At 47.2% G+C, this 27,212-nt stretch overlaps 2 protein-coding genes across 5 annotated transcripts in view; one reads left to right on the top strand and one right to left on the bottom strand.

The window, feature by feature from the left end:
* ZNF263 (zinc finger protein 263) overlaps positions 1-27,212 on the bottom strand; it is a 53,753-nt gene that overhangs the window by 3,314 nt on the left and 23,227 nt on the right. Inside the window, exons 2-7 of one of the 4 annotated variants that reach the window (XM_059881137.1) lie at positions 8,956-26,620; positions 3,809-5,548; positions 2,627-3,448; positions 1,596-1,776; positions 1,079-1,152; positions 690-816 (exon numbers count right to left, since the gene is read on the bottom strand). In XM_059881137.1, the coding sequence (XP_059737120.1) occupies positions 690-816; positions 1,079-1,152; positions 1,596-1,776; positions 2,627-3,013 (769 nt within the window). In that variant the 5' untranslated portion in view covers positions 3,014-3,448; positions 3,809-5,548; positions 8,956-26,620. Of the gene's footprint in view, positions 1-689; positions 817-1,078; positions 1,153-1,595; positions 1,777-2,626; positions 3,526-3,808; positions 26,621-27,212 lie in introns of those variants that run through there. The other 3 variants (XM_059881136.1, XM_059881135.1, NM_001205513.3) reach the window with 3 other exon arrangements.
* The window catches only part of MEFV (MEFV innate immunity regulator, pyrin), a 19,160-nt gene continuing 18,562 nt past the window's right edge, over positions 26,615-27,212 (top strand). The window contains exon 1 of the mRNA XM_059881669.1: positions 26,615-26,754. The gene's annotated coding sequence lies outside the window, so the exon portion shown is untranslated. The remainder of the gene's footprint in view (positions 26,755-27,212) is intronic.

Here is a 27,212-nt window from a genome sequence, read left to right as displayed (position 1 = left end):
ATGCAGAAAAGATGAAGGAATTATACAATACCCACACACTCTCCACTTAATCCAACAATCAGTTTTTGGCCCTGTTTTACAGACCTCATTTTTAATCTCTGCATAATAGTTCAACATGAATGAAGATGCACCTTAATTTATGTTTAAATTACTTATACCCATTTTGAATATGTATCATTTCCAAATTTCTACAAAGCTTTCCCCCTTCCTCAGTTTTCAAGGACTGGGACAGTCACTAAGCTAGAATGTTGACGCCAGTGCCCTGAAACCTGTGTTTCTGGGGAAGAGCCCAGAAATACTAATGGAGCACAGAAAACATAAGTGAGGTAGGAAGAATAAGCATTTTAAAATTTCAAGGCATCAGGAACTTGGAGCCCCACAGTATTCTGTGGGTGATGCGTGGGAAGTGGGGATGGGGGTGGTGGTGAGCATCACTGGATTTGACTTGTTCTGCCCTGGTAAGTTCATCATGGCTCGGACTCCCTGCCCTCATCTCTGGCAGCTGGGGCCCTTAAGTATGCCAACTATGGCACTTGACAAATATTTAACTGATCTTAGTTCAAGGGACTTTAGGCAAAAGCAGGTCTCCTGGCCAAACTCAGAACTTGACACACAGGAGGCAAGTGGCTAAGGGACAGAACCCTGGTAAGAAATGGCTCAGTCTTCATCCTTGGAAAAGAAGTCCTTACCCAGTGAGTCCACATTCTCATAACTCTCCTGCACCGTGTCCCGGGAGAGGGCCCTCTTACTAGGATGCTGACGCCCCCACTCCTCCTGGGAGATGTACATAGCCACGTCCTCTAAGCTCTCAGGCAACTGAAATAGCACAAGATCACCTTTAGGCCCTAAGGCACCAAGAACAATTCAAGCAGAGTCACAGGTTAAAGGGCAAAACCCAGGGGTGCCAAGGACTCCTTTCATGGGGAAGAAGGGTGTTAGGCCTACAAGTGAAGTGTGGAGGAGACAAACAAAGAAGGTGGGGAGGTGCATGTGGTGAGGTGGTAAGGATCCTAAGTGGCAAAAGGACCCCACCCCCACAAGAACAACTAGGGGGAGACAATGAGAACTTCCACATCACCTGGGGCCCAGTCAGCTCCTTGTCTTCCATGTTTCCTTCGGGAGGAAAGAGAGAAAGCCAGGGAGCAGATAATGCTGAAGGTGACAGAAATGATGGTGAGAATGGCATTCTTAAATCTTGGCAACCCAAGGATTATCACAACACAGTGTCCACTGTGCCCTGACACCCAGACTCTGCTAGGAGGACCCAACACTGAACAGAAAGCAATGGAGGGATAATAAGGTGACACCCAAAACAACGGAGTACCAGCAGTCTTTCCTGCTGGCCCAAGCACTCAAGCCCTCATTCACTGAGCTCTAAAAGTCTCTCTTCTGCATACAAAAAGACTTCCAAAGAGATCCCCCTCCCTTCACCCACCCCAAGAGGAATCCAAACCACTTCTAGATCTTTTACTCATATCTGGGGACCCTCAGGTCAGAAACGCTCCCTCCTTGGCAGTGAGGCTGCATCCTGCCAGTGTCAGGGGCAACCCCAAAGCCCCTCCTCCCTCCCGCTTGCCCAGATAACTGTTCCTCACCCCTCTCCTTTACAGTCTGAGGGTCCCTTTTGGGGCCGGGGCCTAGCAGCTCCTGCAGCCTGCGGCCAGGGCTTCGCTCAGTCTCCATGGGCTCCAGCTTGAAGCTCGGTGACTCTTGTGCTGTTTCCAGAGGCAAAGGCTCCTCCAAAAGCATTTCTGTTCCCCGCCCACGGTTTGTGACCTGGGAACCAACCCACATCACTCATCATCACAACAGGGCCCAAAAGGAAGGGACATTAATACAGAATTCTGAGGGCAAGCCTTCAACAGAGAACGACTGGCGTACCCTTTAGACCTAGCGAGAGAAGGAGTTACACTAAAACCAAACTTTTCTGATCCTGTGTACACCTGAGAAAATGTGTGTGAGGGGTGGGGTTCAGGGGGATTTCACTCCCAGGGCACACCTTCCCCACTCAGCTCCTGATCCACCTCACTCCCTCTCATTTTCACCCACCTCTTCTAGATGCATCCACTCCTCACTACTGGATAAGGTAAATCTGGGTGGCCCTGGGGCATATGGCCTCAGAGCTTCAGTTGCAAACTTTTTAAATTCCACTATTAACTGCCACCCAGCTTTGTAGAGATTAGACTGCAGACTGTAATGTAACAATAGCTAACAGCTATTAAGCACCAACTCTAAGCCAAACGCGTGATCAAACTACATACTGCTCTCTAATTCTCAAAACAACCTTAAAGAGGTATTTTAACATTCTTATTTTACCAGCGGCAAATCTGAGGCCGGAAGAAATTAAGTAACTTGCCCAAAGTCCCAAAGCTAGTGTGAAGGAGAGGGAGGATCTGAACCTGGCAAGCTAACTCCTGGGCTCACTCTAATGCGGAGACACTGCTCCAGGTGGAAACAGGGCACTCTTCACTGTCTGTCAACTTGGGGCAAATCTGGAGAATGAAAGTTCCTCACTAATCTACAAAAAGTCTTCTTGCCCATATAAGATCTACTCAGAGCAACCAAGTAAACTCGTATGGGCAACTGGGGCCAAACAAACCGCATATAAAACAGCTCTTTATCTTACCTTCTGTCTCAGTCTCCCAAGTTCTTTCTGCATATCCTCAACGAGAGTCACCGCTTCCTCGCCGCTCTCTGGGTGCAGCTCCTGCACCCTGCTCTGGATCTCCTGGGGCAGGATGGTCAGGAACTGCTCCAACACCAACAGCTCCAAGATCTGCTCCTTGGTGCGCATCTCCGGCTGGAGCCACCCGTGGCAAAGCTCCTGGAGCCGGCTGAGGGCTTCCCGGGGCCCAGCGGCCTCTTGAAAGCGGAACCGTCTGAAGCGCAGGTGAGAGGCCTCCGGGCTGGGACCTGGGTCTGGCTGGGGCAGCTCCTGGCTCCAGGCGCTGTCCTCCTCCAGTTTTACTATCAGGAGCCCTTCCCGGTCCTGGAAGCCGGGACCCGACGCCATCTTCAGGCCCCCAGACCGCCTTGGCCGCGAAACCAGCTGCGCACGCCAAAGACGCCCCTGGCCCAGCGCAAGGATGGCTGGAGTCCGCAACAGCCAGGTGGCCCGGGGCTCCAAACCCTGGCCGAGAAAGCTGGCTCCAACCCTAGCGCAAACGGCTCCTGCGCCTCAGCCTCAGTTGCTCGCGGGCGCCGCCGCACCGCCCCTTGGCCCGCCCCCGCCAAGACCGCCCTAGAACAGGACCTGAGCTCCACGCCTTTCACCTCACAGGACTCCGCGCTCCGCACCCACGCCGGAAGTCTCAACGCGCGTTAGGCGTCAACAACCAATCGGAACTGCTCAGGACCAACTTCCGGATTACGTTCTGAGAACTCTAGCGCCCATTGGGTCAGGTTTCGCCACACACTTACCGCTGACCAATCAGAAGAAAATATTTGCCTGTGGGGGCGGGACGAAGGGGGGGCCAATTGGGGTAGGGAGACTGGACCGTCGCGCGAGCCCGAGATCCCAGAAACCTTAGGGGCGAGATCGCTAGGTCGGTTAGTGGAAATTAAGCTTATATCGGGTGCGACGGGTAGACCAGCGGGGTACGGGGGTCAGAATTCCTCGGAAAGCTTAAGTGCAGACCTCCGAGTCACGCGAGACCCCTTGCTTTTGAGTGTCGGGGTGGGCCCGAAAATCTAACTGTGGAGAAATTCTTCCCCCACAGACAAGTTTTGAGAATCAGTGCCCTGGTCAAAACGGATTTCAAGGCGGCCCTCACCCGCTAACGTAAGGGAGCTGCAGGAGAGGGCTCACCTGCCCAGGAAGCCTCGGGGGCCAATTGAGCCACGGTTCTCTCGACCACTCGCTCGGTGCTTGGGAGATGCGGGGAAGAGTGGCCCCGACCAGGTCAGCGCTGCCGCAGAGCTCTCAGGGAGACGCCGTCGACGGGGCGGCGGGGCCCGCGCCTGCGCCCTGGAGGTGCTGGCGCTCTGGAGCCCGGCGCGGGCGCAGTCGAGGGGAGTGTTCTTGTGCCCCGTGGCGCTCTCCTGTCAGTCCAGGGTCCCACCGCTGGCGGCTGGACGTTCCTCAGGGCCAGTCGGGACCCAGCCTGCACTGGCTTCTCATTTTAAACTTGTCGGGGGCGTGCCTTTTTCATTGTCCAGCCCTGCGGGGCCAGGTCGTTGTTCACCTCCCTTGTAGGTCCACCGTGAATTTTCACAGTGAGAGGTGAAAGGAAGGTTGATTTCTTGGCCGGTGCAGTACAGGCTTTGTGCTGCTGAGGGGAGGGCTGCCCAGCAGTGAGGCAGGTGTCCACGGCCCAGACCGGCTCAGCTAGTCCATTGCCTCCAGCGAGGGTTGTTAGTCTTGTGGTCTCAGTCGATTAAAGGGTCGTGGGGTTGAATCGTGAAAAACAGTAATCGTTTATTGAGCCCCTGCTGACATGCATCTGGATGCTCATGGCACACAAAATTGTAGGAACTAGACACTATTATCATCATCCCTATGTGCAGTGTCAGTTAAGTCACTTGCCCAGAATCACACTTTAGTCTGTCGTTAAAGTTCAGGCTGCCGTGACCGGAAAGGGGGTGTGGGGACGGAGAGGGGCAACTTTCAACGACAGGATGGAAAAAGCCAGAGAATTTGGCTTTTTGTTGTTCCACTCCAGAGAAGAGGTCCACAAGCCGCTGTGGCAGATGCAGACCCAGAGGCCTCCTGGCGCACAGGCTGGTATACGTCCCTTTCAGAATCAGAGTCCTCTAAGACTTCTTCCTCTCATGTCTTAACATTCACATTTCAGGAGACAATAGATTCTAACCTAAAAACCACTTCTCTGGCATTTACTCTGTCATCTCAGACAAGTTATTCAGTCTCGTTGGGGGTGTGTGCTCAGTCCCTAAGTGGTGTCTGACTCTGCAGCCTCATGGACTGTAGTCCGCCAGGCTCCTCTGTACATGGGATTCTCCAAAACAAGAATACTGGAGTGGGCTGCCATGTCTTATTTAATCTCATTAAGCCTCAAATCTCAGTTCCTTCATCTGTTTTGAGGGAATAATACTATACCCACCTTATAATATTGGGTGAAGATTAAATGGGGTAAAATATGTGGGATGCTTAGAATCATACCTGGCATTTACTATGAACTCAATATTAGCTGTGACTAATGCATAGCTTCCCAGGTGGCACAGTGGTAAAGAATCCACCTGCCAATATAGAAGAGAAGACATGCAGGTTTGATCCCTAGGCCAGAACGATCCCCTGGAGTAGGAAATGGCAACCCTACAGTATTTTTTGGCTGGAAAATTCCATGGACAGAGGAACCTAGAGGGCTACAGTCCATGGAGTTGCAAAGACTTGCACATGACTGAACACACACACACAATGCACAGCAAATTCCTGAAGGCTTACCCTATGTTATAGAAAAGCTACTAGGATTATTATTACAGATGTGGGGCATAGTAATGTTTGCAAACTACACATACCTTGAGATGGTAAGAATGAAGGATGAAGGGCTTCTCTGGTGACCCACTGTTAAGACTCTGACAGGTTCGATCCCTGATCAGGGAAATAAGATCCTACAACCCTCATGGTGCAGCCAAAAAAAACCCCAAGTCAAAACAAAAATTATGACCCATTTGCTAAGTTCCCTTTGATTTTAGGTTATTGACAGGTACTTAAAGCTAGAGAGATTTTCAGTTATTCACAATTACTAATAGTATTCCTCCATTTCTTTGAGTTCTATCTATAGTCCAATAGAAAAATAGCTTTTATTGATGGTATTTTATAGTCAAATAGCAATTTGATGGGGAGTGGGGTTATAGGCCAACAGAATTATACAGGTTCATTTGGGGCAGGAGTGCTCAACCTAGGGTCCATGAAATTCTAGAGCAGCAGTTCTAACTACAATAGAACTTCCTATAATGGTGGCTACTGAGCACTTAAAATGCAGCTCGTGTTGCTAAGACCCACTAGGTAGTGGCTCCCATCAACAGTTCTAGAGGGTCACGTGGATGGATTTGGAGATTTTATAAAACTTTTGATATTGTACAGAAAACTACATGTGTGTGTGTATTTTCTAGGAAGTGAATCCATGGCTTTCATCAAGTTCTCTAAATGATGAAAAAGATTAGAAAACACTACTTTAAGGCTTGGTAAAAAGTAAGAGAAGTAAGTATGCCCTTGAGTAACCACTGTTGATTTTACTTTCTTAAACAATTGGTACTTGAACAATGCAGTGAGAGTTTGGGGCTCTAACTCTCTGCATAGTGGAAAATTCATGTATAACTTTACAGTTGGCCTTCCATATCTGCATCCATGGATTCAGCCAACCATGACACATGGATTGTATAGTACTGTAACACGCATTTAGTGAAAAATTCCCATGTGTAAGTGGATTCATGCAGTTCAAACCCATGTTGGACAAGTTAACTATATTTTCTTGTCCTTAGCTATCAGTGGCTCCCTATTTTGTAGAAGAAAAAATAATTTTGAATTTCAGATTTAAAAAAGCCCTACCACTCCGGGTCTTAGTTCTCATGGGTACTGAATTCTGTCTCTGGAGCTGTTTTCAGTCCTTGCCTGGGTCCCATAGATTCCTTTGTACTCAAGGGGGTGGGGGTGGTAGTTGTCTGTGCCTGGTTTTCAAACTGACAGCTGATGAAATCTACAATGTTAAGAGACCCTGATACTGGGAATGACTGAAGGCAGGAGGAGAGGGGATGACAAAGGACGAGATGGTTGGATGGCATCACTGACTCAATGGACATGAGTTTGAGCAAACTCCAGATGGTGAAGGACAGGGAAGCCTGGTGTACTGCAGTCCATGGGATCACAAAGAGTTGGACACAACTGAGCGACTGAACAACAATGTTAAGACGTTCAAGTCTGTGCTCTTTGGTGCAGCAGCACATAAGCAGCGCCTGTCATTCTGAAATGCTTTCCCTGACTCTCACCTTAGGATATCCTGGCCTGCAGGTTTCTGCCACCTAAGCCTTTGCTATTTGCCACTCTCCCCAGTTTTGATTTTTCCCCATTTAACTACAGCTTTCCTATGATCTATGACTTCAGGCTTGTCTTGACCTGTAATACATTACTCTTTGATCCCATGCTTAGCTTTGAAATCCAAACAGAAAAATAGTGATTTTAAATGGCATTTCATTTGAAACACATTTTATTTTTATTAATCTTAATCATATTTCCCTTCTCCATGAAAATATAAAATAAAGCATTTTGATAAAATGTTCTGAAATTTAAATTTTCTTTCGAGTTAACATTAACCAAACAAACTTGCTAATATTGTTTGGTAATGTTAATATTTAATATTTCCGTCTATTTGGATCTTAAATCACTATTTATCAACCTACATTTTATTCCAGAACAGTAAACACTGTAAGATGTGAGGAGGGAGAGGAAGGGACACAGAAAGAGGGAGCAAACAGTAACTGCTCCAGTGACAAAGGAATGGTAGATATGGCAGGAAACTGAGCTGGAGAAAATTTTACTAGTTGTCCTCAGATTGCCAGAAACACTGTTAAGATAGTTGTTTTCGTTAATTTCAAAATAATCCACTTCTAGACTTATTGAGCTGAAACATGTAAAGGTTATTTTTTGCTGGTCACCAACCAGCCCAGTTCAGATACCAATTTTTATTTGAAAATCATTTAACTGAAATTAGTCCAGGACACAGTTCCAAAACTCCTACTTTCACCTCTCTCTCTTTTCTTGGGATTCAATAAGACAATGCTTCTCAACCTTAAAAGACTCAGAATTTTAGCAAAATTTACATTTTAGTCCTAACTTAGATAATTCTATTATAAAAATATTCAGAAGATAATATATAAAGCTAACTTAGTTTATTGATTTTAACACAGAATTAACTGCTTTTCCATAGACTGGAGAACAACAGCCTTAAGCCCAAAAGGAGCCTTCCACTTGTTTTAGTTTTGTCCTAATGTTGAAAAATTGCCTGACAGAAGTTCCAGGTGAAATAATCCAAACTGAAAACAGAAATCGATATAGAGGTCATCCCCAGAATTCAGTCTGAATTCAGAAACACCAGTGGGGACCTGAACTAACCTGCTTCCTGTATTTATCATGGCCAGGACATCCAGTACCAAAACCGGCCTGAGCTTCCCCAGGGAGCAGAGAAAAGAGTTACAGGTGAAGAAATTGCAGGATTCCAAAGAAATGCAACAATGATTTGACTTCAAAACAGTTGGGTGTTCAAGGAAAAAAAAAAAAAGAAACAAAATTTCAGTCTTAATTGGAAAAAAAAGTTTTGGGATCTACTTAGGAGTTTTTATCATCCTATAACTGGTTTAACACAACTCTTTCTCCTTGGACCAGGGTGATATGTTCAATTTCTATTTCTTCTCTCAGATTTTGAGATCAGGAGAGAAAATGAAGAAGCTTCTTCAAACTAAAAAAAGAAAAAAAACCCTGCGAACTCTGCATCCATTCATTGTTAAAAGGGGATGTGTCCCATGGTTCTATTTTACACAAAGAAAAAGACTAAAAACATTTAGAAAGTTAGCATGGAAATCCCCAAAGCTTATAGATCATCATAACCCCTCTACAGAGAGAGAAAACCCTAAGAGCTCCAACCTGGAAGAACCTCTCGACATCGTAAGACCTACTGAGCACCAAAGGATTCATTCAGGAAAGGAGCCTCACAAGTGCCCTGGCTGTTAGAGAAGCTTCCTTCATTCAGACATTGGTAGACACCGACATCTCCACATAGGAAAGAGACCCCATGAATGCACTATAGTTATGAAAAGCGATTTGACAGTGTGTTTTAAGAATATTTAAAATATTTCCTTTTTTTAGAATATTCTTTTTAAGAAAAAAAATTTTTTTTCCGAAAATATTTCTCCCACACAGCATGTGGGATCTTAGTTCCCCAACCAGGGATCAAACCCAAGTGCCCTGTAACCAGTGGACCACCAGGGAAGTCCCTATTTTACCTCTTTTATCAAGCAGTTCCATATCTGAGAAACAATTCTGAGGGGAGAAAACAAAAACAGAATTGCAACAATAAAAATATAGTCATTACACAAATCTTCACCCCCACACACAGACCCTCCAGTGGTTCCCCATTGCCCTGATAATAAAGCACAGATTCCTCAACAAAGCTGTAAACACCTTCAAGGTGCAGGCACTGAACTGTGGCAGCAAGCCACTGCAGCTGACCCTGCCCCTACCCCAAGTCAGAATTAATTTTTTGGGGGCTCCCTGTTTCATTTGGCTTCCCAGGTGGCGCCAGTGGTTAAGAATCCACCTGCCAATGCAGGAGATGAGGGTTCCATCCCTGGGTCGGGAAGATCCCCTGGAGAAGGAAATGGTAACCCACTCCAGTATTCTTGCCTGGAAAATTACAAGGACAGAGGAGTCTAGTGGGCTATATATATAGTCCAAGGGATCGCAAAGAGTCGGACATGATTGAGGCCACACCTGAAGCCTCCCTGATCCTGCGCCCGCTCAGCCTGGTAGTTAGACCGACTGATGCCCCTCCTTGCCTGAATAAAGGTAACCTCTCTCCGTTGAGGTCGTCTTCCTTTCTTCATTGCCTTGTCTCAAACTATACATTTTTGGTGCCGAAACCCGGGAGAGGGCAAGGCACTTGCCTCTCTCTCTCTGACGCTGTCCCCCATCCCAGAGCCTGGAATTGTGAACGGTGCAAGCCTTGTCCTAAGGTTTTATCCGTAACTTATGTACCCCCAGGCCTCTGGCTCTATCCCCTCCCCCTCTCTGACGACCTCCGGAACGGGGAATTCTTGCCATTCGACCACTCCACATCCAACATTCCACTCACTCCAGCCCCTAGATTAAGGTAAGATCTGGATAGTGTTCTAGAGGTACCTAGAATGCTGTCCTCTCCAGGTCCCGGGGACCCCTGGCCTAAGGCCACTTTGTAAGCAATGGTGGGGGACGCTCCGTCTCGATACAGAGCTCTCTTTTAACTCCTATTGTGACTATGGGTGACGACCCAAACTCACAACAGGAGCCTCTGCTTGCCTCCCAATCATCGGGTCTGGTCAATCTATCCCAAAAGATTCCCCTCTGGCCTGGGTCCTCAAAAATCTCAAACCACTCTTACTCACTGAACTCAAAGCTAGCCACTTAGAACAGCTCTGTATACAGATCTAGCCTCAGTACCAACTGGACAATCAAAATCGCTGGCCTGAATTCGGCACATTTGACTTTTACATTCTTCAAGATCTCACTGACTTCCTTAAACGGAATGGCAAGTGGTTGGATGTCCCATATGCCCAAGCCTCTTGGGCCTTTTGGAGCAGGCCCTCCCTATGCAAGGGTGCATCCTTATATGCACCTTGCCTCCCAAATAAAAGGACCCCTCTTCTTCAACTAAACGCCGATGGTGACCTTCCACACCCCTGGAGTTCGACCCGGTGGACAAGCCCCTCCCTACCAGCCACACCATCAAACCCCCGCCTCCCTCTAACCAAACTCACCTACTGACTCTGAAACCTCTCCTGAGTCTCCATCAACCCCATTACCCCATTCCTCCAATTCCCCTTCCCCTCTTCCCTGCCCCTCTGCCACGTGATCACGTACCAAACACGTTTCCCCTAAGAGAGGTGGCCGGACCAGAGGGCCCCACCCGAGTCCATGTGCCATTTTCATTCAGACATGAGCCAGATAGAAGAAAAGTTAGGATTGTTTTCTGAAAACCCTACCAGATACAGAAAAATAATTCCTGAGGCTCACCCAGGCCTATAACCTCACACAGAGTGACGTATATTATATCCTAAATGTCACTCTCACTCCAGATGAAAAAGATCGTATCTGGCAAGCAGCGAAAGCCCACACTGATCACTTAAATAACCAAGACCAGGCTAACCCAGTTGCTGATGAGGCAGTGCCTCAATTAGAACCCCACTGGACATACCAGCCCGGTGACCCAGGCATTAGGAAACTCAATCACATGATCACCTGCCTCCTAGAGGGCATGCAGAAAAATGCTCATATCTATGTCAATTATGATAAAGTCAGGGAAGTCACCCAAGGGGTGGACGAAAATCCAGCCTTGTTCTTGGCACACTTCACTGAGGTGGTCGAGAAATATACCAACCTAGATATCACCACCTCTGCTGGGTTACTCTACCTTCATGTTCAGTTCATCAGCCAGTCTGCCCCTGACATTAGACGCAAGCTTCTACAACTAGAGAAGGGCCCCGAGAGACCCGAAGAGACCTTCTAGAAGTAGCCTTCAAGGTGTTCAATAATAGAGAGGAGGAGGCTAGGAGAGAAAAAGACCGTGAGAGAAAAGCTAAATATGCCTTTTCGGCGGCAGCAATTAAGGGAAGAGATCAACCCAGCCCAAGTCATCCCAGACCAGGGCTTAAGATCCCCCCCGGACCCTGCTTCCTATGCAACCAATCGGGACACTGGGCAAAGGCATGCCCAAACCCACAATCCCCCCGCAAAGGCGTGCCCGACCTGTGGCCAATGGGGACACTGGAAGATGGACTGTCCCCAGGGACGGCCTGGCGCCAGGTCCCTACCCCCCAGACTTGGAGGATGGAACGTCCACAGGGACACTCTAGTACCCCTGGGGAGGTCCCCACTTCTCCCCAAAACCCCAGCCCAACCCTACGAGAGTTGTTCCAATGACGGGACCCAGGTTCAGCCCCCCAGCCCATGCCCCGAACATGGGCTCAGAACTTAGGGTAGACGGGATAGTGGCCGGGAAAAAGATCTCCTTCATAGTAGACACTGGAACTGCCTTCTCTCTCTTAACCACCTACTCTGGCCCAACCCAAAACTCAGAGCTCACAATCAAGGGGGTCCCTGGAGTCCCCTTAAGCCCCAAAATCAGCCCTCCATTACTCTGTCAATTTGGAAAATCGACCCTCATACACTCATTCTTCATAATGCCTCAGCGCCCAGTGGCACTCCTAGGGAGAGATTTGTTATCCAAATTAGGGGTCTCTATTACCATACCCCCTCTAGAGGCAGTCTCCATGTTCTACATGCAGATGGCACCCAGACCATCCCCATCCCCTACTCCTGATCTTCCCTTGGATCTACCCACCGTAGACCCCCTAGTCTGGGATACTGATCACCCATCCATAGCCAAACATCATCCCCCAGTCCACATTACCCTGAAGGACCCCTCGGCTATAATCGTCCAACAACAGTACTCTCACCCCGGAGGCCCACAAGGGACTTAAGCCTATCACTGACCATCTTCTTCAAGCCTCCATCTTAATTCCTACCCATTCGCCACACAACACGCCCATTCTGGCAGTAAAGAAGGGACCAAACTCTTGGAGATTGGTCCAGCATCTAAGAAAAATCAATGAGGCCATCATACCAACATTTCCAGTAGTCCCCAATCCTTACACCTTCTGTCCGCCATTCCCCCGACTACAACCTTCTTCACAGTATTAGATCTTAAAGACTCCTTCTTCACCATCCCCCGCCACCCCCTCTCCCAACCCCTCTTTGCCTTCACCTGGCAGGACCCTGAGACTCATGTCTCCCAACAACTAACATGGACAGTTCTTCCCCAAGAGTTCAGAGACAGCCCCCCCTTTTTTGGACAGGCTTTACAAAAGGACCTATAGACACTCGACCCGGCCCCTAGTTACCTCCTCCAGTATGTAGATGACCTCCTCCTTTATAGCCCAACCCAAAAACTTTGCCTCCAACATACTGCCAAACTCCTTGAGGCCCTGGGGTCCTGGGGTTATCGGGTATCCTGATCCAAGGCCCAAATAGCCCAGACAGAAGTTACCTACCTGGGACTCTCAGCCCACCAACAAAGAACCATTCCTCCAGGCAGAATCCAGGCCTTAACTGACTGTCCGCCTCCAAAAATAAAACAGGAACTCCCGTCTCTTCTCGGCCTCCTAAACTTTTTCCATATCTGGATCCCCAATTTCTCCCACATTGCAAAACCACTTTATGAGGCAACCAAAGGGTCCTTAGAGGAACCCCTCCTCGCTAGCCTATCCTATTCGCCAGCTCACCCACAGCCTCCTCTGAGTGCCAACTCTCCACCTGCCAGGTTACACCAGACCATTTTTCCTCTGTGCACATTCCAACCAAGGACAGGCCCTGGGGCTTCTATGCCAGAGGGCCGGAGACAACTGGGCTCCCATAGCCTATTTATCAAAACAACTTGACACAGTGACCAAGGGGTGGCCTCCTGTATACCAGCCATGGCTGCCATCACAGCCCAGGTGCCTGAAGCAAACAAGCTCTCTAGGCACACCCCCTTAATAGTCTGTTCTCCACACACCCTCCGAGAGCAACTATCACACCAGGCTTTTCTCTCCCTTCCCTCTTCCAGGGTACAAATTCTACATGTCTTTTTCCTTGACCCCCAACTCTCATTCTCCTCCTGCCAGTTTATTACCCATGCCTTCTATAACAGGCCCTCCCCTACATAGCTGCAGTCTAACAGTGGATCTTACCCCAAATCCCTCCGACACTTAACAGATCAGCCCATCTTAGACCCTGACACCCCACACTGGTTCACTGATAGCAGCTCTCAAAATCCCCACCCTTCGCGGCAGGATATGCCATCATTTAAGCAGATCTTCATCATGACCACGGGACACAGATAATTGAAGCCTGACCTCTGCCACCTCACACCACCTCCCAAAAGGCAGGACTAATAGCTCTCACCCGAACTTTGACCCCGGCTAAAAATCAAAGAGTTAACACCTACATGGACTCCAAATATGCCTATAATATACTCCACTCAAACATCCTGATATGGAGAGAAAGAGGGTTCCTCACCCAAAGGGGATCCCCCATTCTTAATTCAGATCCTAACCACAAGCTTCTAGAGGCCACACTCTCACCAAATAAAGCCACCATCCTCCACTGTAGGGGACATCAAAAAGGAAGTCTCATATCAACCTACAACAAAGCCACAGATCAGAAGGCAAAAGAGGTAGTAGCTCTGTCCCATCTCGCTCTCCAGTCCCCCACCATCTTAGCCCTGACCCCATCAGATCCTTCCACCACTAGAGAAATCCTCTCCTATCTACACTCGTTCTTTCATCCTTCGACCAAGGTACTCCAGCAGTTCATCTGTAACCACTTCCCCATATCGACTGCTGACCAACATTACTTATATAACCTTACCCGCTCCTGTCAGGCATGTCAACGTACTAATCCCAATTCCAACCTCAAACCTTCCCAACCCATCAAATGCGAGGCAGCCTCCCAGCACAAGACTGGCAGACAGACTTTACTCATTTGCCCCGGGTTCGGAGAGTTCGATACCTCCTGGTCCTTGTGGACATCTTTTCGGGATGGGTAAAAGCATTTCCCACAACAAACAAAAAGAGCCCACCCTGTGGCCCAGGTCCTCCTCACAGAAATTATCCCCAGGTTTGGCCTACTTTCATCCCTACAGACTGATAATGGCCCAGAATTCACGTCCAGGGTCACCCAACAAATTGTCCAATTCTTACAGATCCCCTGGAAATTTCACATTCCATACCATCCCCAGTCCTCAGGGAAGGTAGAAAGGATGAACAGGATAATCAAAAAACTCTCACCAAATTATCCCTCGAGGTACATCTGCTGCTACTGCTGCTAAGTCTCTTCAGTCGTGTCCGATTCTGTACGACCCCATAGACGGCAGCCCACTAGGCTCCTCTGTCCCTGGGACTCTCCAGGCAAGAATACTGAAGTGGGTTGCCATTTCCTTCTCCAATGCATGAAAGTGAAAAGTGAAAGTGAAGTCACTCAGTCGTTCCCGACTCTTAGCGACCCCATGGACTGCAGCCCACCAGGCTCCTCCGCCCATGGGATTTTCCAGGCAAGAGTACTGGAGTGGGGTGCCATTGCCTTCTCCAAGGTACATCTAGACTGAATCAAACTGTTGCCGATTGCTCTCCTCAAAAGACGGGCTTTGCCCAGAAAACCCCTTGGGTTGAGCCCCTTTGAAGTGATGTACGGAAGGCCCATGACCCGCCGTGGACTTCCCCCTGAACCTCCTCCCCTATCAAGCTCCCTACACTCCCCTCTGATGGAAGAACTCTGTGACACCCTCTGGAAATACATCAACCACAACTTGCCTGCCCCTGACCCCCAAGCCCCCTCTACCCCTCTACAGATTGGGGACATTGTCTATCTGTCTGACGATCCCCAGGGTGACCTCACCCCAAAGTGGCAGGGACCATTCAAAATCATCCTTCTTACCCCGATAGCAGCTAAACTCGAAAAGGTCACCTCTTGGGTACACCTCTCTCACCTAAAAAGGGTTATTTCCCATCACACTAACGCTATCAGGTCTCCCTCACAGGGCCCACCTCCATAAAAATCACCTGACAACAACCTCTGTCGACCATCCAAGAAGACACTGAATGACCTGGACACTCCTCAACCTGCAACTGTTCCTGACCCAACTACTGCAAGACCTCTGGACCAGCGGCCCAACAGGAACCTCCTTTGAAGACCTGACCACACTGGTGTCTTAAGTGTGGCTTCAGGGAACCTTCTACAACCTAAGTCCAGACGAGATTGATTTCTTTACTCTCATTCTCTACATCATTCTATATCCTTATGAACATTCTTCCTTTTCAGATTCAAGCTACCACAAACTCGAGGCCTTCTGCCTCTCGCCTCTTCCCACCTTTCTGGCCGTAACCCCACTCTTAACCTTTGCTATAGGCCTACCAACCGTCTCCCCTGGGGACTGGTCACCCACCCTACGCCTCCTCGTCGGCATCACCTACTGCATTCTACTCCAAGGGTGCTATGTCCTCCGTGCTGCCTAACGAACAGACCCATGACTCCCCTGTTCCTTACCCTTGTCACACTCCCCTGCCTTTCGGCTAGTCCCTGCCCCTGCTTAGACATTTATTCCTATGTTCATTCCTCATGTTATAATGAGGCCCCTAAACCATGCACCATGAACATCGGGAGGGAGGGGCGGGGGGAACTCCAGATCCCTACTCACTGTTAAAATACAAAAGACAGGGAGCTCCGTGAGCAACTGCTATATGCCAAATGGAAAAGACATATGCTTCTGTCCCACTACCCACTGGGGGTACTCAGACAGGGGAGGGGCACAAGATCAACAATGTAAGAGGAACCAAAAGCAGGTCCTGCTGCTGCTGCTGCTGCTAAGTCGCTTCAGTTCATGTCCAACTCTGTGCGACCCCATAGACTGCAGCCCACCAGGCTCCCCCGTCCCTGGGATTCTCCCAAAAGACCTAATTTCCCAGGTACAGGTGATCCCCGAGCCTTATAGACACCTGGACCTTCTTTCCCAACTACAGCCTCTCCTAAATCCTCTGACAACCGACACCTGACCCACCTTCTTAACTCCTCCTTCCAATTCTTCCAGGACACACAACACACATCCCGTGCTGGATATGCCTGTCACTGTCTCCATCACACACAGCAATCCCTTTACCCTCCACATGGTTGCCACAGGGCAGCTATACCTCCCCTTCCCAACAGAACACCACACAACTCATTGGGCCAGTTTCTAACAATATCCTTCTTTCAGCCCCTTCAAACCTAACCTGTATCAATTACTCTAGCTCCAACTACACTGGTCTCACAAACCACTCCCTCCTTTTGTTCCACTTGGGTTCTCTGGAACAGCACAAATAATTGCACCAACCCGGGAATCTTCATTCTCTGTGGGACCTACGCATATTCATGTCTCCCCCCGACCCCTGGATCTTGCATCTTGGTCTTCCTGACCCCAGGTCTAACAATCCTCAAAGAAGAAGAGATACAACAGATAGTCAACCCCCAAGTGGAACATTCCCACAGGAAAAAATGAGCTATCGTGGCCCCCCTCCTGATTGGGACTGGCAATAGCAGCAGCCCTGGGCACAGGGATTGGGGGCATCTCGACCTCGGCCCATTTCTACTACAAGCTGTCCCAAGACCTTAATGAGGATATGGAGCAGGTGTGGAATCTTTTGTTTCAGTCCAAAGACAAATTAACTCATTAGCTTCTATGGCCCTACAAAACAGACAAGCCCTGGACCTTCTCACCGCGGAAACCGAGGAACCTGCCTTTTCCTAGGAGATGACTGCTGCTATTTTGTTAATGAAACGGGCATAGTCCAGGGAAGGGTCAGAGAACTTAAGAGACAGAATCAAATGCAGCAAAAAAGTTACAGAATCTTTCCACTCCCCAAAGCTTACTCCAAACTGGCCCTCCCTTGGTTGCTCCCTTTCTCTGGACCACTGGTACTTATTGTTTTATTCCTCTTATTTGGACCCTGTCTCTTCAATATCTTTCAAAGGTTTCTCCAAGACCGGATTTGGGCCATCTCTCAAGTCCAAGTCAAGACCATCCTCCTTCTCAAGAGCCTCACCTCAACCTCGGGAAAAGGAGACCTTGGGCCCTAGGACAGGCCTCCATTCCAGACCCAGAGCCATCACCCCTACCCAGCAGGAAGTAGCCAGAGAGATACGGTGCCCTTTCCCCCCATCTTTTTATGATTTCAGGATCTGGAATGAAGGAGTCCTCAGGCCTGGAAAAAGGAGATAACCACTTCAAAGGCCCATGCTGGACCACCTGACTTCAGGGAAAACAAAACTGAACTTAAAGTCCCACCCTGATACTCTGGCAGATTGCACTAGCCCAAGACTTTCAACCCCCTGCCCCGGGACCCCCCACCCACCCCCGTTCAACCGCAAACTGCCATCTCAGCTAAACATTACTCAGAATGCCCCGCCTGACCAAATCTTCCGTAGCGCTTTCACAAACATCCCCTTAAATATGAAGCCTCCCTGATCCCACACGCTCAGCCTGGTCATTAGAGCGACTGTCGCCCCTCCTTGCCTGAATAAAGGTAACCTGTCTCCGTTGAGGTCGTCTTCCTTTCTTCATTGCCTCATCTCGAACTATTAGTGCTTTGTTTGTTGTTGTTGTTGTTCAGTCACCCAGTCGTGTCCAACTCTTTGCGACCACATGGACTGAAGCATGACAGGCCTCTCCATCCCTCACCATCTCCTGAAGTTTGCCCAACCTCATGTCTGTTGCACTGGTGATTCCATCCAGCCAACTCGTCCTCTGACGCTTCTTCTCCTTCTGCCATCAATCTTTCCCAGCATCAGTGACTTTTCCAATGAGTCAACTGTCCGCATCAGATGACCAAAATACTGGAATTTCAGCTTCAGCATCAGTCCTTCCAACGAGTATTCAGGGTTGATTTCCCTTAAGATTGACTGGTTTGAATGCCTTGCAATCCAAGGGACTCTCAGGAGTCTTCTCCAGCATCACAGTTTGAAAGCATCAATTCTTTGGTGTTGCACCTTCTTTATTGTCCAGCTCTCACAACTGTACGTGACCACTGGGAAGACCATAGACTTGACTAAGGCTATGATCAAGATCAAGGCCCTTGACTATGTGGGCCTTTGTCAGCAATGTCTCTGCTTTTCAACACTCTGTCTAGGTTTCCTCATAGCTTTCCTGCCAAGAAGCAAATGTCTTCATATTTCATTGCTGCAGTCACTGTCTGCAAGTGATTTTAGAACCCAAGAATTCTGTCACTACTTCTACCTTTTCCCTCTCTTTTTGCCAGTGCTTTGTTTCAGTTCAGTTCATTTCAGTTCAGTGGCTCAGTAGTGTCCAGCTCTTTGCGACCCCATGAATCACAGCACGACAGGCCTCCCTGTCCATCACCAACTCCCAGAGTCCACCCAAACTCATGTCCATTGAGTCAGTGATGCCATCCAGCCATCTCATCCTCTGTCGTCCCCTTCTCCTGCACCAATCCCTCCCAGCATCAGGGTCTTTTCCAATGAGTCAACTCCTCGCATAAGGTGGCCAAAGTATTGGAGTTTCAGCTTCAGCACCAGTCCTTCCAATGAACATCCAGGACTGATCTCCTTTAGGATGGACTGGTTGGATCTCTTTGCAGTCCAAGGGACTCTCAAGAGTCTTCTCCAACACCACAGTTCAAAAGCATCAATTCTTCAGCACTCAGCTTTCTTCACAGTCCAACTCTCACAGCCATACATGACCACTGGAAAAACCATAGCCTTGACTAGACAGACTTTGTTGGCAAGGTAATATCTCTGCTTTTCAATATGTTATCTAGGTTGGTCATAACTTTCCTTCCAAGGAGTAAGCGTCTTTTAATTTCATGGCTGCAGTCACCATCTGCAGTGATTTTGGAGCCCAAAAAAATAAAGTCTGACACTGTTTCCACTGTTTCCCCATCTATTTCCCATGAAGTGATGGGACCAGATGCCATGATCTTCATTTTCTGAATGTTGAGCTTTAAGCCAACTTTTTCACTCTCCTCTTTCACTTTCATCAGGAGGCTTTTTAGTTCCTCTTCACTTTCTGCCATAAGGGTGGTGTCATCTGCATATCTGAGGTTATTGATATTTCTCCCAGCAATCCTGATTCCAGCTTGTGTTTCTTCCAACCCAGCGTTTCTCATGATGTACTCTGAATATTAGTTAAATAAGCAAGGTGACAATATACAGCCTTGATGTACTCCTTTTCCTATTTGGAACCAGTCTGTTGTTCCATGTCCAGTTCTAACTGTTGCTTCCTGACCTGCATATAGGTTTCTCAAGAGGCAGGTCAGGTGGTCTGGTATTCCCATTTCTTTCAGAATTTTCCACAGTTTATTGTGATCCACACAGTCAAAGGCTTTGGCATAGTCAATAAAGCACAAATAGATGTTTTTCTGGAACTCTCTTGCTTTTTCAATGATCCAGCAGATGTTGGCAATCTGATCTCTGGTTCCTCTGCCTTTCTTTTTTTTTTTTTTTTTCCCTCTGCCTTTCTAAAACCAGCTTGAACATCTGGAAGTTCACGGCTCATGTACTGCTGAAGCCTGGCTTGGAGAATTTTGAGCATTACTTTACTAGCATGTGAGATGAGTACAATTGTGCGGTAGTTTGAGCATTCTTTGGCATTGCCTTTCTTTGGGATTGGAATGAAAACTGACCTTTTCCAGTCCTGTGGCCACTGCTGAGTTTTCCACATTTGCTGGCATATTGAGTGCAGCACTTTCACAGCATCATCTTTCAGGATTTGAAATAGCTCAACTGGAATTCCATCGCCTCCACTAGCTTTGTTCATAGTGATGCTTTCTAAGGCCCACTTGACTTCACATTCCAGGATGTCTGGCTCTAGGTCAGTGATCACACCATCGTGATTATCTGGGTCATGAAGCTCTTTTTTGTACAGTTCTTCTGTGTATTCTTGCCACCTCTTTTTAATATCTTCTGCTTCTGTTAGGTCCATACCATTTCTGTCCTTTATCGAGCCCATCTTTGCATGAAATGTTCCCTTGGTATCTCTAATTTTCTTGAAGAGATCTCTAGTCTTTCCCATTCTGCTGTTTTCCTCTATTTCTTTGCATTGATTGCTGAAGAAGGCTTTCTTATCTCTTCTTGCTATTCTTTGGAACTCTGCATTCAGATGCTTATATCTTTCCTTTTCTCCTTTGCTTTTCACTTCTCTTCTTTTCACAGCTATTTGTAAGGCCTCCTCAGACAGTCATTTTGCTTTTTTGCATTTCTTTTCCATGGGGATGGTCTTGATCCCTGTCTCCTGTACAATGTCACGAACCTCCATCCATAGTTCATCAGGCACTCTGTCTATCAGATCTAGTCCTTTAAATCTATTTCTCACTTCCACTGTATAATCATAAGGGATTTGATTTAGGTCATACCTGAATGGTCTAGTGGTTTTCCCCACTTTCTTCAATTTAAGTCTGAATTTGGCAATAAGGAGTTCATGATCTGAGCCACAGTCAGCTCCCGGTCTTTTTTGCTGACTGTATAGAGCTTCTCCATCTTTGGCTGCAAAGAATATAATCAATCTGATTTCGGTGTTGACCATCTGGTGATGTCCATGTGTAGTCTTCTCTTGTGTTGTTGGAAGAAGGTGTTTGCTATGACCAGCGCGTTCTCTTTGCAGAACTCTATTAACCTTTGCCCTTTCTCATTCTGTACTCCAAGGCCAAATTTGCCTGTTACTCCAGGTGTTTCTTGACTTCCTACTTTTGCATTCCAGACCCCTGTAATGAAAAGGACATCTTTTTTGGGTGTTAGTGCTTTGTTTAGAGATCATTTATAGCACTTAACACAGTTCTCCTTAACTAGAAGGATTAACTACAATCTTCCCCTGCCCTTCCAATATACATATATCCACATCACACACATGACTAGAGTTTTACAAGACAGAGAACAGCAATAACTCATTTCTTTATCTTGTAATGTACCCTATACATACTAAACATTAAATGTTTGTAGCTTTGAACCAAGAGAGATATCGAATAATACCTCTTGGAAACTAAGAACATAGAACACTGCATGGATATATCTTATTGCTTCTAAGCGTTCTGAAAAGGGCAAAAAACAGTGCCTACCTCATAAGTACCATAAAGGTTAATGAAATATATTTAAGCTCAGGCTCTATACAAAATAAACTTTCAATAAACATCAATGCATTTTATTGCTTTTGTTATGATAAAAGCATTTGAGGCTGTAAATATTTTTCTAAGAGAATGGGGCCAGCAGAGGATGAGACGGTTTGATGGCATCACCGACATGAATTTGAGCAAACTCTGGAAGACAGTGAAGGACAGGGGTGCCTGAATAGGGAAGCCTGGTGTGCTACAGTCCATGGGGTCACAAAGAGTTGGACACGACTTAACGACCCAACAACAACAATTTCCTCCATGTGCAGCTCTGGTTGTATTTCATAATTTCTATATAAAGTAATGTCTTTATTGATGATTTCAAAATAGTCATTGCAGTTTTCATATTCTATTTTTGGCTGTGTGGTGTGTGGAATCTCAGTTCCCCAACCATTGGACCACCAGGGAATTCCCATCACTGTCATTTTTATTATTTCCTCTTTGAGCCAAGAGTTGGCCAACTGCTCAAACTGTTTCAGAAAATTTCTCTCTATAAAAAAATTTTTTTTTTACTTCATTCATTAGAAAATGAGATTCATTCTATTTCTGCTTTGAAAAGTTCATTCCAGTTTTCTTCAGACTTATATTTAATAAAACTTGTTAATTATACTCAAAGCACTAGAAAACAAGGGATCCATCTCTAGGACCAAATCTAGAACAGTCTTGGACTGCTCAAGTGTTCTTGTGTCTTTAGAAGCATCCTTGGTGGTAAGTGAAGGGGAAGTGAGATAGAGGAGTTTAATTGCTTTCCAATTCTGCCTCCTGGGTGTTTGCTTTTGTTTTTTACCTCCTCTTCCCTTAATAAGAAGTTTTAAAAACAAAACAAAACAAAAAAACAAAGAGGTTTAAAAGCAAAACAAAACAAAACAAAAAACTATCATATGGATTTTTTTTTCTTTCCTGATCTTTTTTTTAAACTTTTTTTATTTTTTAACTTTACAATATTGTATTGGTTTTGCCATATATCAACATGAATCCGCCACAGATATACACATGTTCCCCATCCCGAACCCTTCTCCCTCCTCCCTATCATATGGATTTTATTTTAGGCCAGGACAGGAGGCTTGTGGAATCTTAGTTGCCCAGCCAAGCCCTCGTCAGTCAAAGTGCGGAGTCCTAACCACTGGACTGCCAGGGAATTCCCTGTGCAGATTTTGTATAGCAACTGTTAATAGCAGCCTACCTAATTAACGCTGGTAATAAAGATAGGAGACAAAAGGACCTAGAAGAGGTCCTTTCTCTAGCTGAGACAGTCTTCCTTAAGACGTCATGTTGTTTGTTTTCTGAAAGCAGAGAAATCCTGCAGAAGCCATTTAAAAATGTTTTCAATTGTGACTTTCCAGAATCTGCAGCAATTCTTTCACAGTGTGTTGAGAATGTTATCTAGGCTAAAATCAAGGAACTCAAGAAACAGACTGCTGAATCCACCCTCAAGGGGCTCACAGTATGGTAAGGAGTGAGGCATGGTATACTCTGCCTACAGGTACTTTCACAGTTTCCCAAAAATACATCCTCAGGGTCCTCCAGGAAACGCCATGATCTTTAATTCTGAAATGCGTACCCATCCTGAAATCCTCTCTCAGCAGCATTAGGAACTGCTTCCAGTTCCTCCCTTGTGGTCCAGAGGTTAAGAATCCTCCTACCAACGCAGGGGACATGCGCTCAATCTCTGGTTCAGGAACTAAGATCCCACATGCCGCGGAGCAACTAAGTCACAACCACTGAGGCCTGTGTGTTGCAATAACTGAAGCGGACAGAAAGAGCCCCTGCGCTGCAAAGAAGGAAAAGCTGCTGGCGGACTGTTCTTGGGAGTGGGGATGGGAGTAGGGTGGTGTCCACTGTGCTTCCAGCTGCAGCCGCAGAGTTCACATGTGAGGGTGCCCTCTACAGGATAGGTGAAATGCCACCTGAGTTTTGATATTGATCTATGGGTGAAGAAACTTGTCCTAAGGCTTTCCTGAGCAAACAGCCTTTCAGTCATTTTTCTTATTTCAACTATATTTTTAAAATTTTAGCTTCAGTTCTATATCTTCAGGGGAGTGATGGTATGAGACTTTATAGATTCTCGTTTAAAAGTCTGTGTTAATTTGATACCTGCCCTGTGTGTATGTTTCTGAGTGTGCACCTACTTTGCAAGTAGGTCTGTGCAGTGCTTCCTTCCCTGGTGGCTCAGCAGTAAAGAATCCGCCTGCCAATGCAGGAGACTTGAGTTCGACTCCTGAGTTGGGAAGATCCCTCGGAGAAGGAAATGGCAACCCACTCCAGTATTCCTGCTTGGAGAATCCATGGACAGAGGAGCCTGGCGGGCTACAGTCCATAGGATCGCAGAGAGTCAAACACGACTTAGCCACTAAGCAACAAGAACAATGTGTTCATTACTGGCAAACTTCACGTACTACTTGAAAACTTCACACATTAGTTTCTCTATGGGCACAATCTGCTTTTTAAAAACCACTTTCCTAATCCTCTGCATTCCAGTTAAAAAATATTTCAGGTAATGAGATTTTTTACAGTTTTTACTATAAAAATAATGAGCAAAGTATGAAAGTCTGCCTCTAAGATTGAGCATGCTATATTTTCTGTTTTGCCTTTTAAGTTTTACACTGGAAATATATTCACGGAGTATGTTCCATGTGTCATAAACTGTTTACATCCTCAATGAAAACCACAAAAATGCATAGAGAACATTTTTAAAATGTAAAAAGCACAACCTCCTAATCCCAATTCTACTCTCAAGAGGTTGCCATATTATTTCTTGAATCTATCTTCAGATTTTCAAATTTTAAAAATTATTCTTCCTAGGACTTCCCTGGCGATCCAGTGGTTAATACTCCACACTTCCCCTGCAGGGGGCAAGGGTTGATCCCTGGTCAGGGAACTAAGATCCTGCATGCCACACGGGCAAGAAAAAAAAAATTTTTCCCCTGTTATTTAAAAGCATGGGATTATACTATCACATCTCATGGTAAACGTGCTCTTCTCATTTAATAATATATTAATATATTGACCATCCTTGCACATTAGCACATGGAAATCCATCATACTTCAAGGGAGGCATGCTTGGTGGCTAAGTCATATTCAACTCTTTGCAACCCCATGGACTGTAGCCCTCCAGGCTCCTCTCTCCAGGCAACAATACTGGAGTCGGTTGCCATTTCCTCCTCGAGGGTATCTTCCCAACTCAGGGACTGAAACTGCATCTCCTGCATTGGCAGGCGAGTTCTTTGCCACTGCACCACCTGGGAAGTTCTCATTGTAACACATCAGCAAACTAAATGACACACCCACAGGCACCATGACAGCTCCAAGGCTCACCAGAAAGGTCAAAAAGTGGGCGGTGGCCCCATTTCTGCAAATCTCCACGCCCTTTCAAGGGATGCAGTACAGCGCATAGAACAGATTGTCCAAAATTACTACTAAGCCAGTCCCCAAGTGATAGTCATCTAAATTGTTTACAGTTTCTAACTAACTGGCAAGTGTAGCAGGCAGGGGAATGTTCCAGAAGAATGAGAATGATCTGAATTAGAAGATCCCCCCCACACCGCCATGCTAGTCTAGTTAACTAGAATTCAGTCTAGTTATGTTTATCTGAGACTAGGAAGTAGACTTCATGGCAAGGACTTCAAAAAAGAATGTTGGATCTAGAATTTCAGCTAGACCATCAACCTGGGTGCTCCCTTTTTTACTTTTCTCCTGCAGTAGATTTGGATCAAAGGAAATCTTTCTTGAAGGTAAAACAGTTAAAACGTAGGGGCTGCTCTAGCTGACATTGGGGAGGGGGTGTCTGTATCTAGAACCTCCTGCAGATTTCTGCAGGTGGACTTCAGAAAGTCCATGAAGCCCCTGAAGTGATATACGTGACATGTGCCTTTTTTTTCTTTTTCTTTTTTTTTCTTTTTTTTCTTTCTTTCCTGAAAAACACAAACAAGAAAAACGAAAGGGAATTCCCGGGCAGTCCACTGGTTGGGACTCAGCGCTTTCACTACCAGACTGTGACTGTGAAGTTGCTCAGTCGTATCCGACTCTTTGCGATCCCATGGACTGTAGCCTACCAGGCTCCTCCGTCCATGGAATTTTCCAGGCAAGAATACTGGAGTGAGCTGCCATTTCCTTCTCCGTTTTCCTTCACTACCAGACCGGGGTTCAATTCCCAGTCGGGGAACTAAGACGCTGCAAGCCGCGCGGCGCGGCCAAAAAACCACTGCCCTAACGGTCCATGGCCATATGACTAGATTTTTCAAAAGGAATCACGATACAGACAAGTTTAAGAATCGCTACTAATCAGGATTAGTAGGGGCAGCATTTGAAAACCGAGAAGTCGGCAGTGCTGGTGCTGGGCTGAACAATCTATTTCACACCTCTTTCTAGGATTGGAAATTACCGTTTACACACCTCTCTCCTCCCCGGGTGATAAGCTCCTCGAGGCAGGGACGCTGCCTGCCTGTGACCACCTCGCCCCTGCCACTGGAAGAGGTACACAGCAGGCACTCAGTAAATACTTGCCGTAAACATGAGTGATCTACAGCACCATCAGGGGCGGAAAGACTGAGGACCTACAGATCGCGCCGAAGCCCGCGAGTCCCCGGCCGCCGCCGGCCGAGCGAATTCCACTTGCCCGCGTAGCTCCCGGGATACTAGCCACTACGACCGCGCCTCCTCTGCGCACGGCAAGCGGCCGCTCAGGCGGGAAGCAGCTACAGGCCACTGCGGCCGCCAATCTTCACCACGGCGGCCCAGCACCCGCTAAGAGACACGGCGCTGGAGGGCCCGCCCACCTGTCTTCCTATTGACTCCTCATACTCCCGGGGCCTCCTGGGGGATGTAGTTCCGAGCGTCTTGCGCACAAATGCGGGCGTTGCCAGGGCAGACCCAGCGGTGAGTCGCGCCTGTCGGGCCTTTCTCTGCCTCCAGTAGGCCCTGCGGGCTCCTGGCAGAAATGGTGTGCCCAGCGGATTTCAACTTCAGCGCCTGCCCGCCTGCTGTTGCCCTGCGGTGACACTTCCCCTTTATCCTCGGGCCATTCTTCCTCCAGACGAACCGCTCCTGCCGCAAACGCGGAGTTTGGACCGAAGGGGTCCTGAAGGTGATGACAGTGCTGCAGCAGGAATCTCCTGTCCATATCCGTGGACACCGCCCACGGCGTGCTAGGCTTGAGAATGAAGCTAGGATTTATTCCACGATGCCGGCGGCGCTTGCAAACATTATCTGGTTGACTTCCATTATCAACCTATTTGACAGATAGGAAAACAATTTCAGAGAAGTGGAATAATTTGCCCACGTCACACAGCTTCTAGATCTTGGAGTCCCATATTGCCTCACGACTCCGTGCAGCTTCCAAACTCATCAACATTTCAATGCAAGGTGAGGAGCAGGAATGAAATGACCAGAGCACCAAGAAGGAGGGGTCAGCTCTGCCAGTGATGAGGAGTGGGAGGTGGAAGCAGAGACAGAATTAGGTAAACCTAACCTCAAAAGATGCATGGAAGGGAAAGCAGTTGCCTTTGGCGGTTAGGGACTGTGTGCTCAAGGCCATCCTCCTAATAGGGGCCATATAAATACTGGTAGAACAAACAACAAAATTTTTTCCAATTTTTTAAATTGTAAAATGTTTGGACCTCCCTGGTGGTCCAGTGGTTAAGACTCCATGCTTCCACTGCTGGGTTCACGAGTTCCATTCCTAGTGGGGGAACTAAGATCCTCCATTCCACATGCCCCCCATGGGGCAGGGGCGGGGGGCATGTAAAATGTTTAAATACTTAAATAGTTAAAGAGTAAAATGAATACCCACTTACTCTCCATCTAGATTTAACAATCAAAAT

The sequence above is a fragment of the Bos taurus genome, chromosome 25, assembly GCF_002263795.3.
Source record: "Bos taurus isolate L1 Dominette 01449 registration number 42190680 breed Hereford chromosome 25, ARS-UCD2.0, whole genome shotgun sequence".
Lineage (NCBI taxonomy): Eukaryota > Metazoa > Chordata > Mammalia > Artiodactyla > Bovidae > Bos > Bos taurus.
This window is presented reverse-complemented; position numbering and strand designations above follow the sequence as displayed.